The sequence below is a fragment of the Caretta caretta genome, chromosome 20 (assembly GCF_965140235.1).
Source record: "Caretta caretta isolate rCarCar2 chromosome 20, rCarCar1.hap1, whole genome shotgun sequence".
NCBI classification, from domain to species: domain Eukaryota; kingdom Metazoa; phylum Chordata; order Testudines; family Cheloniidae; genus Caretta; species Caretta caretta.
In genome coordinates this window covers 4,007,974-4,023,820 of record NC_134225.1, presented here as the reverse complement: position 1 = coordinate 4,023,820, position 15,847 = coordinate 4,007,974, and the positions used below count along the sequence as shown (strand labels likewise).

The following is a 15,847-nucleotide window of genomic DNA, read 5'->3' as shown; positions in this document are numbered from 1 at the left end:
CTGCCCTGAGTCAGTCCCTTCAGAGAGGGAAATGCAGCCACTTCTGGGGGACAGCAGCCAAAGTGTACAGCTCCCGGCATAATCATGTATTGGGGGTGGAACAGGGTCAAACCCCTTTCTCTGGGGTCTAAGCGATTCACCCCTGAGCAGAGGGGGAGCCCAAGGTGGGTGCCACTTATGTCCCACAAGGCAGAGGGGAGACTGCCAGGACTAGAACTGGGGGCGTTTCAGCTCGGATGTGGCTCACCTTGAGCCCCACGGCCAGAGCTGGGGTACACCTCAGGGCGCGGGTCTATGTCCTGGCTCCGGGATCTCCTGGAGCACCTGTGCCCAGCTCCCCGGCTGCTTGGCCAACTGCCCCCCCTTTGCTCCCTGCAGGCCCGGATGGACAGCCAGAGCGAGGCGGTGGCCATCCAGGCCATCCGCAATGCCAGAGGCAATTCCCTGTGTGTGGACTGCGGGGCACCAAGTGAGTCTCACTCCTGGGGGTTGGGCGGCACCGAGGCTCACGCCGGGGGTCTCTCCCTGGGTGGCTGGTTCCCAGGCCGTGGTGCTGATGGGGACCTGTCCTCCCCCCTTCCTCCAGACCCCACCTGGGCCAGCCTGAACCTGGGGGCGCTGATCTGCATCGAGTGCTCGGGCATCCACCGGAACCTGGGCACCCACCTGTCGCGGGTGCGCTCGCTGGACCTCGACGACTGGCCCCTGGAGCTCACCCTGGTGCTGACGTCCATTGGCAACGAGACTGCCAACAGCATCTGGGAGAAGAACACCCAGGGACGCCGGAAGCCCACCTGCGAGTCGTCCCGGTGAGCCCCTGCCCCAGGCGGCAGCCCCATGCCCAGCCCCCGGGGGCTGGGCGGGAGCTGCTGGGGAAAGAGGCAGAGAAGGAAGAATGCAGCCTCCCTGTGGGGTTTGCCACTCAGCTGGCCGGTGTTTCCTGGGGGCAATAGCTAATGGCTCAGGAAGGGGCGGGGGGAGGCGATGCTGAAAGGCCCCTGGAAATAACAGTCCTCTCTCACCTAGCTGGACCCTGTGGGCACCAGGCTGTGGGCATTGCCAGACTTTTGCAGGGTGGAGGTTGCAGGTGTCATGAGCTGGGCACTTCCAGGCCCCTGGGGAGGTACCCAGCTCTGGGCACTGCAGGTCCCTGGGGGTACCTGGCTCTGGACTTTGTCGTGGGGGGGGTACCCAACTCCGGGCACTGAAGTTTCCTGGGGGTGCCTGGCTCTGGACACTGCAGATCCCTGGGGGGTACCCGACTCCGGGCACTGCAGGCCCCTGGGGGTACCTGTTTCCAGACTTTGCCCAGGTCCCTGCAGGATACCTGGCTTCAAGCACTGCATGATCCTGGGGGGTACCTGGCTCCAGGCACTGCAGGCCCCTGGGGGTCCCCAGCTCTGAGCTCTGCGTCTCTGCCCAGTCTGTCTGCATCGCCGGGCACTCATCTCCGCCCGGGTGCATCTCTCGCTGCAGGGAGGAGCGGGAGTCGTGGATCCGGGCGAAGTACGAGCAGCGGGTGTTCCTGGCCCCATTCCCGAGCCCCGAGATCCCGCTGGGGCAGCAGCTGTTCCGGGCCGTGCAGGAGAAGGACCTGGGCACCCTGCTTCTGTTGCTGGCACACAGCACCAAGGAGCTGATCAACACCTGCTCCGGGGACAAGGACCGGCGCACGGCCCTGCACTTGGCCTGCGACCTGCCCCATGTGGTCATCACCCAGCTGTTGGTCTGGGTACGTCCGGCTGCCTGGGACACCCCGGGGCATGGGGAGTTGGGGGATCCGTTCCCTCCCCCCCGGCACAGGGGAGGCTGCTGCCCTCGCTCACAGCGAGCGGGGGACAGATGGGGAAGGGGGAGCCACAGAGCCTTTGCCTGGGGCTCCCCCTGAGCTTGGCAGGGCCCATGGGGTGCCACCTGCAGGGCGAAGGAGGGCGTTCCGGCAGCGAGTTTATGGCAGAGCTCCGCCCAGGCCTGCGGTGAATGTCATAAACCTGGGCATTGTGACATCACTGCCTGTTGCTCCGGAAATGTCTGTGACATCACCAGTTGTACGGGTACCTGGAGACCTATACGCAGCGGCCAATCAGAGCCAGCGAGGGCTCCTGCCCTGCCAGGTAGAGCCCAGTGCACCCCCCGGAGCTGGACAGGTGGGATCCTCCTTACCCCGCACTGGGGGTGACGAGCCCAGATCGCCCAGCCTGGGGATCCCCCGAACCAGTGGCACACCCTGGTGCCCCTGGCTGCTTGTTTCACCTGCCGGAGGGGCGATCCTCCTGGCTCCGGGACCCCCCGGGGCGGGTTGGTGCCCAGTTCGGGGGCAGGCTCGCTCTGGTCCGGAGCCGCACCCCCTCATCCCCTCATGCCTCTCTGTCCGCAGTACGGCATCGAAGTGAAGGCCCGCGACGCGCTGGGCCACACGGCCCTTTTCTACGCCAGGCGAGCCGGGAGCCAGGAGTGCGCCGAGATCCTCCTGCAGCACGGCTGCCCCGGCGAGGGCCACTGCACCATCGCCACGCCCAGCCTGCGCCGGAAAAGCAGCACCGCCAGCATGGGACGGTGTGACACTCGGACCGCCCTGGTATAGCCAGCCCAGCCCCGCCGGACTGCCCCGTGCAGGGCCTCGGGGCTCAGCCCAGAGCCGGGGGGAGACTGTCAATGCCTGGGCCCCCTGCAGAGCCCTCCCCAGCAGGCTCCGGGCCTGCCTCCGGCCACCTGGACCGGGTGCGACGGAGCCTGAGCCCGACGCAGGGCTGGAGGGGAAGGACGCGGGGGGTGGTCAGGGGACAACTTCATCCCATGCGGGCCGCGCCTGCCGGACGCCGAAGGGACGTTCGGCCCAACGGACCCAGCTTTTCCAGGCACGGCTGGCGAGGCGGGTGCCCAGGTGAGGCCGCCCCTGGGTGCTGGCTGGGCAGGACGCTGGGCGTCCCCATCCTCCAGGATGGTCAGTGTCGGACAATTTGTATTTTTGATGCTCTATTTATTACTCAGCCCCTGCTGGTGCGGCTCGTTATGTCCCTGTCTCCCCCGATGGGAACATGCAGGACAAAGAGAGACAGTTTTGTCAGAGCACAGGGCCGGGAGCCAGGACTCTTGGGTCCTGTTCCTGGCTCTGGGAGGGAAATGGGGGTCGAGTGGTCAGAGCACAGGGGTGAGAGACAGGACTCCAGGGTCCTGTTCCTGGCTTTGGGAGGGGAGTAGGGGTCTAGCGGTCAGAGCACAGGGTCGAGAGCCAGGACTCCTGGGTACTGTTCCTAGCTCTGGAAAGAGAGTGGGGGTCTAGTGGTCAGAGCACAGGGCCGAGAGCCAGGACTCCTGGGTTCTGTTCTCAGCTCTGGCACTGACTTGCCCTGTGATCCCCGCCGGCCGCACCCTCACGTCCTTCCCTGGGGTTTAAGGACACGGCCGGGGTGGGGAGGGGGGTCGTTCGTTCCTGTCCGTAATGAGCTTTGACGGTGAAACATGTTCAGTGTCGTTCCAAGGTGTTTGGGTTCCCGGCCTGCAGCCTCTGCGCCCCCCCACTCACCCCCCAGGGACAGACAGGGACCCGCAGCACGGGGAGAGGGCTGACTTACCAGGGGTGGGGGTGATGGGCCAAGTGGGGCCTGCAGCTGCCTCTGAGCTGGTGAACCCCCCCCCATCCATCTGATCCAGCTGCCATAGCCCTGAACCTCCAATCCCTGCGCCCCCCCATTAGTGCCCCTCCCATTCCATGAAGGCGGGGGAAGGAAAGCAGCTTGCCCTGTTCCCCTGCTCTCCGTCTCCACCATGAAAACCATTGGCGGTCGGGGGGGGGGGGGGGGGGGAGGGAACAGCTGTGCCCCCACCCCATGCGGCTGGGGGCTCCCAACTGGGTGCACTGGACCTGCGCAGACACCAGAGGGTGACAGTCTCCTTGCTACTATTTGTGAGTCGAGCGGCAGTCGATGTCTCAGCCAGCCCCTTAGCCCCGGACTCCTGGGTTCCACTGGGGTTTCTGGGAGGAGAGTGGGGGCTTATGGGTTAAAGTTGGGGGGGGGGGCTGGGAGTCAGAACCCCTGGGTTGTATCATGGCTCTGGGAGGGGAGTGAGGTCCAATGAGTAGAGTGGGGGTGGGGTGTGGGGAGAGGGCTGGGAGCCAGGACTCCTGGGTTCTATCAGGCGTGGGGTCTGGTGGGATAGAGCCAGGCGGGGGCTGGTAGTCAGGATGCCTGGGTTCTCGCTGCTGTAGAAAAGGTGGTTCCCTGGATGGCTCAGGCAGAGAGGCGGGGAGGGGGGGAGCAGGTATCTCCTCGCTGCTTACCAGCAGGGTCACCTCCCCCTCCCCACCCGAGGCAGAGGTGCCAACCCCCCCCCTTGCCAGCCTACGCCCACTGAGCCAGGCTCCCAACCCAGCCAGAGGCGCTGGGCTGCCCCTCGGCCACCCCTCCCAGTCAGCACCTCTCTGAAAAGCAGCACCCCCTTCCCAGGCCTGGGCGAGGGGGCCGCCTGGCACGGGGCATTGTGGGCATTGACACCCCCTTGGCTCACACCTGCAGAAGCTGGCACAGTGCCTCCTTAGAGCCAGATCCAGCTTTCAACCCGTTCCTGTTGTGCAAAGCCCCCGCCCCGTCCCTTTCCCCACTGACTGGCCTTTCCAGCCTCCTCTCGGGACCCTGTTTTAATTTATTTGCTTCGCCGAGCATTGAGGCTCGTGCCAGAAATCGCCCTCCCGCTGTCTCTTCCCAGAGGCTGGGTTGGCAGCTCCCCCCGGCACAATGTTTACAGGGCACGTGTGACCCTTCGGTGTTTTGTGGCCCCTGGCCGAGGCCTCCGAACGTGGCTGTTGTGAGTGACGTGGTTTCAGGCTTTAGCTCGATACGCGATCAGGGTAATACCGACCCACCCCGCACACCAATCGCCCATCCCTGCAGCTGCCTGCGGCGCTGGCTGGCACGTTACCCCCCCCAATGCTGAGTTGAAAGCCACTCCCGCCGGTCCTTGCTTTAAGTCCAGGCCTGGGGAGGGGTTGATCCGGGGGGTCCAGGCCGAGTGGCTGGGCCCGACCTTGAGCTTAGTGGCCCGAGAGCTCCATGGCTCTCTGTGGGGCCCACAGCCAGTCCCAGAGCTCCCCCCCGAGCCCTGGCCCCGTTCTTCCAAACCAGCTGGGTGGCTCAGTTCATGAATGTATCGGCTACCGTGTTGCACAAAGAAAGCCTTGCCCTCCCTCTCTGTGGCGGCCCCAGGACGCCAGAAGCAGGCCAGAGCCAGGCCTAGGGGGCAGGGACGCTGCCCCGTCCCTCCAACCGCCAGTGCTGCCGTGGGCTCCAGAGGACGGGGCCACCGGTCTGAACCGGGGGGGGGGGGGCACGTAACTGACCGGCAGCGGGTGTCGGCAGCGAAGGGGGCTCTGGGAGGCTGGGGGAGGAAGCAGCCTTCTGCAGGGGCCACGCCGGCCCCAGGCGTGGCTGGATCGTAGCGGGGGGGGGGGGGGGGGGGCGTGTGTATGTGGGGGGGGGTGCGGGCATGGCCAGCCAGCACTGAGACCCGTGGCTGTGTACAGTGGTTTAATCTCTTGGATTGTAACTGTAAGTACGTAACAATGTCAGATTCAGAGCTGTAGCATGTACCTGGTTCCTTCTGCTGGGAGCGACCCGTCCTGCAGAGCAAGCTGGGGCTGGGGCTGGGGGGGGGATCAGACAGGGGAGATGGGGGGGAACAGGACGCCTGTAGCTCACTCTGCTTCAGCAGTTTTGGTGCCCACAGGAAAGTGGCCCAGCGAAGCCGGGGTGGGGGATGAGGGAGGGGAGGGGGGCGTCAGGCAGCGAAGGCCAGACTGGCAGGAACAGGATGGGGGCTGACGGGAAATGGAGCCTTCCCATTACCAGCACCTGCTCCCTTGGGGACTGGGTCAGCAGAGACCCCATGGCCTGAACGGGCCCCACAGCCTGGCACCCCCTAGGGAGGCCTGGGGATACACGGGATTTGTCCGCCAGCTGGCCTGCTCCCCCAACGCCGAGAGGCCACGGGTGCCCAGTGCCCACACCCGCCTCCAGTGATTAGTGCAGTGGGCTCCCCCACGGACAAACCCTCCTTTCACCCGGAGGTAGCTGAAGAGAAAGGAGGTTTGCAATGACGATAGGACACCTTATACGTAGACAAGATCTGCCCCCCCTTAGCTGGGGGCCCCCCAAACTCCCTCAGGGGTTGTGCCCAAGAATACCCCCCAAACCCACTGGGGTGCCCTGCCTGAGAGCCCCCTCCCCGAACCACATCTCTGCTCTGAGCTCGCGCTCCGCACCCATAGAGGCTAACCTGGCACGTGATGTCCGGTCCTGGCATCTTCCAGACAAGGGGCTAATCAGGCTCTGCTCCGTCCCACTGTGACCACGCCCCCGTCCTACACGCAGCCCTCCAGCGTCAAATGCCCCCTCCTTCCCCTCGGTCGCTTTTATACAGCCCCCGGCACCGTGGGTCCAGCCTCACGCCTCACACTGGTTCTGAAGCCCCATTGGGGTAACCCCGGCCCTTGGGATTTCACGTCCCGCCGCGGAGCCCCCGACAGTCACCCCTCCCTGGGCTCTGTGCGGTTCCAGGTCCTCGGCGCCGGCTGGTAGCGGGGCCGGTATCCGTACGGACGCAGGTGTTGGCTCAAGTATTCCAACATGTACATCTCCTCCGGGCTGACGTAGTGGAAGGAGATGGATAAATCCGAGCAGCTCTGGGCACCCTGTGGGGACGAGAGCCAGCCGAGCTCAGGGGCCTGCAGCCCACCCCAGCCTGAGCTGCCTTGGACCCAACACAGCTATACCCCGAGGGCAGCAATTGACGCCACCCTGCCCCAAGCCGCTGCCATTCACAGTTCCACCCCCCCACCACCACCACCTTCGTGCCCCGATGCGCAGCCGTCAGCCCCAGGATTGCGGCACCGTGCGGGGAGAGGCCGGCTGTGCGGCACATGGGGAAAAGAGGGGGGGTCTTTACAGGTGAACCCCCCACACACCCATGTCACTTGGAAGCCCAGCACAGAGTCTGGTGCCTGGGGATGGATCACGTGATGAGTCCCTGCTCTGTTCATTCCCTCTGGGGCACCTGGCCTTGGCCACGGGCGGAAAACAGGACACTGGGCTAGATGAGCCATTGATCTGACCCAGTGTGGCCGCTCTTATGTTTAATACGCTCGCAGCCCGGTCTGGAGAGAGCCCAGCATGGCAGAAAACTTTTACCCTAGCGAGCCGGTGACTAAGAGGCACCATTACTCACGCTAATGGCTCCTACGGCCTTTTAAGGGTCTGGCTATCAAGGGGTCAGTTATGTTGGAACCAGGTTGCTGCCGGGCATCACGGGTGGTTAGAAGCTCATCAGCAGACAGGGCCTTGAAGCGTCACGAGACGCGTGTTGGTGGCGTTAAAACTGGCCTAGCGACTTATTCAAAGCCCTGCTCAGCGCAGCCCAGGTAAGGCCCTGATGGCGAGACAGCGGCTTGGCCCTGCTGGAGACCGGGACTACGTGAATTCAGCCCACCGTGCTTGGAAAGAAACCTGCCCCATGGGCGGTCGGAGCTCCTATAACTGCCTCCTGGGGGCGGGTTTCATGGGGGACACAGCTGATCTGGACCACAGGAAGAGACAGAATCCTGCCCCAAATGGCCTGCGTGACTGAGCCGGGCAGGCAGGCAGCTCAGCCACGTGCAAAGGGGGGCCCACCTGAACCCCTGGACGACGTTCACCGGCCTGGGTTAGACAGAGGGTCGGCACGTGGCTCGTGAGGGTCCCCGCTGGCCTTGAAACGGACCAAGAGCCGACTGGCTGGGTCATGGGGATCGAACCCAGGACCACTGGATCTAAGCGCATGAGCCAGCAGACGCAGATCTGTTGGCCCAGGCTGTAGCAGGCTCATGTGGCCCAGCTCATGTGGGGGGAGTCGGGGGGACAGAGCAGCACATCGAGCCCCACGGCATCGGCACCATCTGTAGTGAGTGGGCGGAGCTGGGAGGGTGGGCGGAGCCTGTTTTGTGGGCAGAACTGGGTTGATGGGCAGAGCCAAGAACAGTGCCAGGAATCACAGGACCATGATGGTCTGGTCTTAAGAGATATGAGGCCCAGTATTCCTCGGCCCGGGGCACCCACCTCCTAGCTGCCCCGAGCCGGGACTCCCTTACACTCACCACCAGGACGGGGTAGAAGGAGTAGCTGGGATAAAAGCGATCAATCCGGAGATTCTCCATCAAGTGCTTCTCTGGGGGGAAGGGGTGGAAAGTCTCCCGCCCCTCGGTGTCCCGGGAGTCCCCCGCTTGCACCCCCACCTTCTCCATGCACTGACCCAGTGCCAGGTCCTCCACCGAGGTGGTGTGGCTGCACACCTGGGTCCTGAAGCCCTCCACGAAGCGCCTCAGGGCCTCCTTGCTGAGGACGTAGCCGGCCCCGCCGCTCATGTAGCCCTGCTTGGCGAAGGGCTTGAAGCGCTTCCCGAAGTAGACGGGCGCCTCGGGCGTGTGGTTGGCCAGCAGCCAGCGCAGGTTGTCCAGCACAACGAAGGTGTCGTCGTCTGCCTTGAGGAACCAGTCGGCCTGCTCCAGGTGGTGCTGGTGGACATACTGGAAGGCCCGGATGGTTTTCCAGTACAGCTGGTCCCGGCCTTCCTTGGTGTCCAGCCCCACGGCGGGGAAGCCGTCGTCCCGCACCGAACTCATGAAGAGCACCACGTTGCAGTGCCGCGCCCACGTGGCCTGGACGTGCCGGGCCTTGGTCTCCAGGTTGCTGGGGCCCGTCATGACCCAGCACAGGATCCGCACCTTGCTGTACAGCTCGGCCGCGATCGCGTTGTCCTCCTCTGGGAACAGAAGGGCAACGCCTTATTTCAAGGGCCCTACCAAATTCACGGTCAATTTCACAGTCATGGGATTTTAAAATTGTTAAGTTCATTTTTTCAGCTATTTAAATCGGAAATTTCCTGGTGTTCTAACTGTAGGGGTTGTGTTGGGGGTGCAGCGAGCGGGGTGAAATACACACCTGCTGTGTGTGTTGGACTGAGCAAGATTTGCACTTCACACACTGGTGTAAAGATTTTTACATCAGCCTTTAAGTATGGTGGCTAAGGAGAGTCAGGAGTTGGCTACCGGTTTGTTATTTTCTGGTTGCTTATTTCGGGAAAGGGACGAAGGGACAGAAAAGCCGGAAAATGAGTGAAAGCGGTAAAGCCATTGCGAAGTTGGAGCTTTTTAGACTGCAGGTTGCAGAAAAAGAGAGAGTGCACCAGAGACTATTACAACTGAAAGAACTGGAGATAAAGGAGAAGGAAAAAGAAAGAGAGTGAAAACACCAACCAGAACCCACCGACCCCAGCGATTCCCGTCACTCCAAAAATCCACAACTGGGACCACTTATGTCCTGCATACAATGAGGCAGACGAGATTGCTGAATATCTGCGCACTGTTGAAAGGCTGTGTGCAGTGCCTGAAATCCCTGATGATCAGTGAGTTCCTACCCTGATTGCAAAATTAACTGGTGAAGTGCTGAATGTATTCAATGAAATGCAAATCCAAAACCACTGTTTTGCAAAGGTTTCCGATTCCCCCTGAAACGTATCGAGTTAAATTTAGGAATCTTAAGAGGGATATTGGTATGAGTAATGGGGAGCATGAGAACAAAATGAAAGACTTGATGGGAAAGTGGGTGAGGGGCAAAAGTGTTGCAAGCTTTGAGGGGATGTTTGCTGTTGTTACTCAAGAGCATTTCCTAGGCATGTGTCGGGCGGATGTAAAGCAGAGTCTCTGGGACAAAGAAGTAAAGTCTGCGGAGGAAACGGCATCTCCTGCTGATGTCTTTGAACAGACCCAGGTGTCTACTGGAAGCAAACCACCAAAAGAGAGGTTTAAACCCAGTGGGAAGGGAAGATCCTGTTTTATCTCTAGCAAGAAGGAGAGTGGCTGGGAGGCTGGGCCCTCACCTCCCCAAAACCATTCCTCTAACCCTCCTCCCAAAGCTCCTGTAAAAACAGAAGAGCCCAAAAGGTGTGAGCCGTGACATTCCTCTGAGGAATAGATGCCCTGTGCTAGGAGGAAGCAGGCAACCAATAGTGAACGTTAGCTCTGCTCACAGGCGCCTGTCAAAGTCAGATTCAGGACTCACATAATTTGTCAGACCACTCTGTTTATTAGCAAAGCGCTTTGCCAATGCACCCAGATATGTGAGCCCCATGCAAAAGCTCAAGCTAACTTATTTATACAGATAAGCCAAAGCCAATTTAACATAAGAGACAAAAGGAAGAGAAACTGACAAATATACATACATATCTTATTTGCATACTAACGTTTACCAATCTCCTAGCTCAATAGGAACTCTAAGTTAATTAGTTTGAGGACCCATTGTCTCACACTCCTTAATGTTTCTCTTCCTGACAACTATATTTCAACAAACCTTTCAAGCAGCATTTCTTTAATTCATAGAATCATAGAATCATAGAATATAAGGGTTGGAAGGGACCCCAGAAGGTCATCTAGTCCAACCCCCTGCTCGAAGCAGGACCAATTCCCAGTTAAATCATCCCAGCCAGGGCTTTGTCAAGCCTGACCTTAAAAACCTCTAAGGAAGGAGATTCTACCACCTCCCTAGGTAACGCATTCCAGAGTTTCACCACCCTCTTAGTGAAAAAGTTTTTCCTAATATCCAATCTAAACCTCCCCCACTGTAACTTGAGACCATTACTCCTCGTTCTGTCATCTGCTACCATTGAGAACAATCTAGAGCCATCCTCTTTGGAACCCCCTTTCAGGTAGTTGAAAGCAGCTATCAAATCCCCCCTCATTCTTCTCTTCTGCAGGCTAAACAATCCCAGCTCCCTCAGCCTCTCCTCATAACTCATGTGTTCCAGACCCCTAATCATTTTTGTTGCCCTTCACTGGACTCTCTCCAATTTATCCACATCCTTCTTGTAGTGTGGGGCCCAAAACTGGACACAGTACTCCAGATGAGGCCTCACCAATGTCGAATAGAGGGGAACGATCACGTCCCTCGATCTGCTCGCTATGCCCCTACTTATACAATTCATTCTATTAATTCATATAATTCATTCTACTTTCACACGCTGATTTTCCAAAGTGCCCACGAGTGTTCAGCCCCCCAGACCCCGCCCCCACTCCACCCCTCACCCCAAAGCTCCATCCCCACCCCGCTTCTTCCTGCCCAGTTCGGCCCCCTCCCCCCAAGCACTCCGCATCCTCGCTCTTCCCCCCAGATCCTCCTGCCCGCATGCCGCAAAACAGCTGATCATGGCGGGTGGCAGGCACTGGGGGAGGGGAGAGGCACTGATCTGCGGGGCCCGCCAGCAGGCGGGAGGTGCTGGGGGGGAGGGGCTGATAGGGGGGCTGCCAGTGGGTGCTCAGTGCCCCCCAGTTTTTCTCCGTGGGTGCTCCAGCCCCGGAGCACCCTCAGAGTTGGCGCCTATGGTTCTGCTGTCCTCAACCCAGAAAACCCCCATGGGATGGTGTGAGGATGTGACTCAGCAGGGAGGGGGGAGTGTTGACCTGGGAATGTGCCCTGGGGATGGGAGACCTGAGAGCCTGTCACCTGAGCCAGGAGGGGGAGGGGGAGGTAACACCTCTGCCCAGGAATGTGATGACAGGCTGCAGAAGGGAACCTGCTGGGGGGGGGGGGGGGGTTAGTTTCAGTTTGGGGCTGGGTGGAGGAACACAGGGAACCCCAGGGCTGGGGTCTAAGCTCCCTGCTCTCCCAGAAGGCCTTGACTGAGGGGTCCTGGTTGTACCCACAAGCTCTGTTTTGGACTGTGTTCCTGTTGTCCAATAAACCTTCTGTTTTACTGGCTGGCTGAGAGTCTCAGTGAATCCCAGGAAGAGGGGTGCAGGGCCTGGACTCCCCCACACTCCGTGACAGATGGAAACCTAACGTATTGGTTTTGTGAGCTTAGCCTCTGCAGAACCAGAAACGGAGCATGTAAAGGTTGTCAGCATTAACATCAGGGAGTACTTGGGGCAGAGGGATGCAGGGGCCCAGAGCCCTCTGGTTAAGCAGAGCGTGGTCCCAAAGGCTAGTGTATTACCTCACCAAACGGCAGAGATTGTGGGGGTGGGCGAAAGCAGATTCCTCGTACCACTAGCTAAAATCCATGTGGTGTGGGAAGGTTTGGAAAGTGTTTTGACCATGGGGGTAATGGAACACCTCCTTGTCGACCTGCTGCTTGGTAAGGATTTTTTCCGTGTCGCTCAGGTTAAAGTATTTGCCCGCAGCAAGGAGGAGTTTTATGCTGGGACCCCCGAGGGAAAGGGTAAGGTCTCAGGAACCACTGAGAGAATGGGAGAGAGTCTCCTTGATTCCTCTGCAGCACGGGGAAGCCACATGCTTCCAGGTGGGAGGGTGGATGAGACCAAGTCCTACACTGCAGTTAGAGGCAGCACCACCTCAGGAAGGGAGGAGGGTGTAATGCCTGCCAGGGAGAGAACTGTCCAGGTTGTTAGCTGCCAGCAGGTTGCAGATGAACCAGAGGCAGACCCCGCTTCAGGGAGCAGAGAGCAATGTGGCCCAGAGGAGAGCCCAGAGAAGGCGCAGGGGATCTCAGAAACCACATTGAAGTGGGTGAGGATTCCTGTGACCCTGTAACACAGGGAAGCAGGGTGCTTCCAAGTATGGAAGGGGCTGAGACTAGCTCCTTTCCAGCAGAAGGCAAAATGCCCCAGGATCGGGGGGCAGGAGAGGGGTTGTCAGTGACCAAGGAAACTGTGCCAGTTGTTAGCTGGCAGGGTTTTGCAGGTGAGCAAGTGATAAATCCCTTCTTAAGGAGCACAGAGAGATGTGTCTTAGAAGGGGTCCCAGAGGAGGGAACTGGGGAAGGCATAGTGGGGCTACAGGAATGTCTCCACAGTGATCACTTGGGAGAGGATGCCCAGGACTGAATGGCTGGGTCAACATCCGTGCACCCAGGCACTCACAGCCTGTGCCCCAGGTTTTAAGAGGGAACTGTGTAACCGACGTCCTGGAGGGGAGCCGTCACACAGCTGACTTCTCAGGGACAGAGAAAGGGGTGGAGGAGGACACCCCAATCCAGGGCCCAGTTTGTCAGGATGCTATTTCTGGTACATTTTTGGAAAGTAACTGGGTCCCTTAACATCAAGATGCAGCTCCAATGCCTGGGACAGCAGAGGAGTTGGAACCAGGAAATTGCCAGGTGGTCGCTGTCAAAAAGTGATGGGGAGTCACGGCCCTGCACCCCCCACTTCCTGCGATTCACCGTGACTCTCAGCCAGCCAGTAACACAGAAGGTTTATTAGATGACAGGAACCCAGTCCAAAACAGAGCTTGTAGGTACAGAAAACAGGACCCCTCAGTCAGGTCCATCTTGGGGGGTAGGGAGCCAGACCCCGGTTCTGGGCCTCCCTCCATTTCCCCAGCCAGCTCCAAAACTGAAACCCCCTCCAGCTGTCTCCCCCAGCCACACTCCCGGCTCCTCCTCCAGCCTTTGTCCAGTTTCCAGGGCAGAAGGTGTCACCTGGCCCCCAACCCCTTCCTGGGCTCAGGTTACATGCCTCATCCCTCAAGTGAAGTCACCCCCTGATATCCCACCACCATCCAGCACCAATGCAGACCGTACCAGTAAAACCCCCAGGTCAAAACTCCCCAATCCCTACTCCATCACAATAGTTTGCCAGAATACAAATGACCCAACTGACAGAGAGGGGGATGTTTTCCCCCAGGCTGGTGAGAGACAGGGAAAAGTTATGGGACAGCTGCTGGAAAAAGGTAAATCTGATGAAAGGGTAAACACACCTAGCCCAGAGAGCACAGATAAAAGCCCTCTTGGGAAAGGGGGCAGGGAAGGACCCAGTGCTGGGAGGCAGGAAAAACAGGTTAATCTCAAAAAGGAAGCTGAATATTTTTGCATATGTACAGTCCTGGGGTTGGAAGACAGCGCCCCAAAGGGCCAGTCAATGTGCAGGATCCCTGTCTTGCCAGACCCTGAGATCCCAAAATCCCAGAAACATGATTAAACTAAGAAACCAGGCAGACGGGAACACTGGAGGGAGGGAAAGAAAAGCCAATGACTGATTACATTGGAGGGAGGCAAAGGACACCATGGGTAATAAACAAACCAACCTCAAACCAGACTGTCTGAACAGAGGGCATGGGATCATAAAGATACTTCTAAATGCCCAGCTGTGACAAACATTTTGATATTAATGTTAAGTCTTGGGATAAGAATTTTGATACCAATGTTAAACCTTGTGATAAGATACATTATGCACAATTTTTGGGACGAGCCTTGGGACACAGTAGAAATGGTAATTGAAGACACCTGTCATATTAAGAAAGCTTCTGATAACGCTGCTTCTCAGTTAATACCTGTAAACAGATTTAAAGCTCACCACAGCAGAGAAACCATAACAAATCTGGTTTGCTGTGTGAAGGGGGAAACCGAGGCATGCCACCTCATGGCCTTGATGGCTGGATGCCAAAAGAACCATAACACAAACTGCCTTCGGGCTAGTCAGTGACTAACCCTCTTGCAATAAACGAAGCGGGGTGGTGTGACATTCTATACCTCGGGGGAGCACCCTGTAGCCCTTATATTCCTCAGGTATAGATAATTGCGATATTCCATGTAAGGCATGTCATGTGAGGTTTTGGGGGAAAGGTTATGATCTGCTGAAAGCCACTGTTCTCTCTAAACAGCTGTATCATTAGTGCATATGCAGTTATCGGATTGTGTTACATGCGATTGTGTTACATGGCTGTCAGTAAAATGTGCTGTAAATTGGGGAATCAGCCAGATTTTAGCTCTCCAGAGACAACAGCCAGGAAAGTCACCAACGCCCGGGCAGGTGTCAACCAACCATCAACAGCCATTGACTTGCAAGTGAGCTACAATTCAATGACTCACCTCCATAAGGCCATAGGGGATTTCCCTGACCCAGGTCTGGGGGAAGGGGTCAGCTCTGGCATTAGAAAGACTATGTCCATCCCTCACCTGGGTGACGATAGTAGTGGGTTCTTTGCACCAACGCAGACATGCTCTGTTCTGTCCTGAAGGCATAGATGAAGGTAAATCCCATGGCAAGCCCCACAGCCATGCCGAGGCAAAGCCACAGCTCTTGTCTCCTGGGGAGCAGCTTCATGGCGAGGCGGCACGTCCGATCTGTATGAGGTGACCCAGAATAAGCTGCCTGCCCATGATGCAGGAGCAAGGAGCGCATGCAGAGCTGGCTCCAACCCCCACAGAGCTCTCTGCACAGCCAAGGGAATACTTATTGTAGATGACATGTGGTTGGACTGTGGAACTCCTTGCCACATGACTGTCTGAGGCCAAGCATTCAAAGCAGGATTGGACATTGCAATCGGTAACAAGTATTAGGCTAGTTAATGCTGGCAAATTCTGGAAGAGACATGAAACCACCTGCTTTAATCTCTATTAGATGAGAGAGAGAGACAGATTTTGGGGTGGGGGCTGGTTTATCCCATATCTGCTGACTGGGGGGGTTCTCGCAAATTCCTCGGAAGTGTCTGGTGGAGGCACTGTCAGACAGGCCCCTGGGTTCAATGGACCTCAGTTCTGAGCCAGTCTGGCCATTGCTTTGTTCCTGTGGGTCAGTATCCGCCTGGTTCATGGAGAAGTGGGCTGCTGGGGGCCGGCGGGGAAGTGGGGGGGCAACAGAACAGGTAAGTTTGGAGCTGGGCAGGAATTTTTGCTGATTTGTCAAAACTGAAACATTTTGCGGAACCACCTTGGGGTCAATGAATTTTCAGCCAGTCACAGGCAGGGCTTTGATGGCACCTGCCTGGTTTCTGGAAGGGCTGTGGGGGGTCCCCGGTTTTCCAGGGTCTGTGGTTGCATCCAGGGCTTTCCGGGTCCCTGTCACAGAACTGGAGCCCCAAGAGAACCC

The 15,847-nt window shown here is 58.5% G+C and overlaps 2 protein-coding genes across 5 annotated transcripts in view; one reads left to right on the top strand and one right to left on the bottom strand.

The window, feature by feature from the left end:
• The window catches only part of AGAP2 (ArfGAP with GTPase domain, ankyrin repeat and PH domain 2), a 58,011-nt gene extending 55,021 nt beyond the window's left edge, over positions 1-2,990 (top strand). For all 4 annotated transcript variants that reach the window (XM_075121414.1, XM_075121413.1, XM_075121412.1 and 1 more), the window contains 4 exons: positions 379-469; positions 587-809; positions 1,477-1,732; positions 2,378-2,990. In XM_075121414.1, the coding sequence (XP_074977515.1) occupies positions 379-469; positions 587-809; positions 1,477-1,732; positions 2,378-2,584 (777 nt within the window). In that variant the 3' untranslated portion in view covers positions 2,585-2,990. The remainder of the gene's footprint in view (positions 1-378; positions 470-586; positions 810-1,476; positions 1,733-2,377) is intronic.
• A 3,533-nt stretch (positions 2,991-6,523) lies between these two features.
• LOC125627707 (glycoprotein-N-acetylgalactosamine 3-beta-galactosyltransferase 1-B-like) lies at positions 6,524-15,259 on the bottom strand. The gene is made up of 3 exons (XM_048832118.2): positions 14,935-15,259; positions 8,126-8,790; positions 6,524-6,688 (listed from the first exon to the last, which is right to left on the bottom strand). The coding sequence occupies exons 1-3, from the start codon at positions 15,158-15,160 to the stop codon at positions 6,524-6,526; spliced, it is 1,056 nt and encodes a 351-aa protein (XP_048688075.1). The 5' UTR covers positions 15,161-15,259.
• Between the last annotated feature and the right edge of the window lie 588 nt (positions 15,260-15,847).

Coding starts and splice junctions, on each gene's coding strand:
- LOC125627707 (XM_048832118.2), bottom strand. CDS start 15,160: ATGCGCTCCTTGCTCCTGCATCATGGGCAGGCAGCTTATTCTGGGTCA. Junction 8,791..14,934: donor CCACTACTATCGTCACCCAG/GTGAGGGATGGA, acceptor TTCTGTTCCCAG/AGGAGGACAACGCGATCGCG. Junction 6,689..8,125: donor CCTTCTACCCCGTCCTGGTG/GTGAGTGTAAGG, acceptor TCGTCCCCACAG/GGTGCCCAGAGCTGCTCGGA.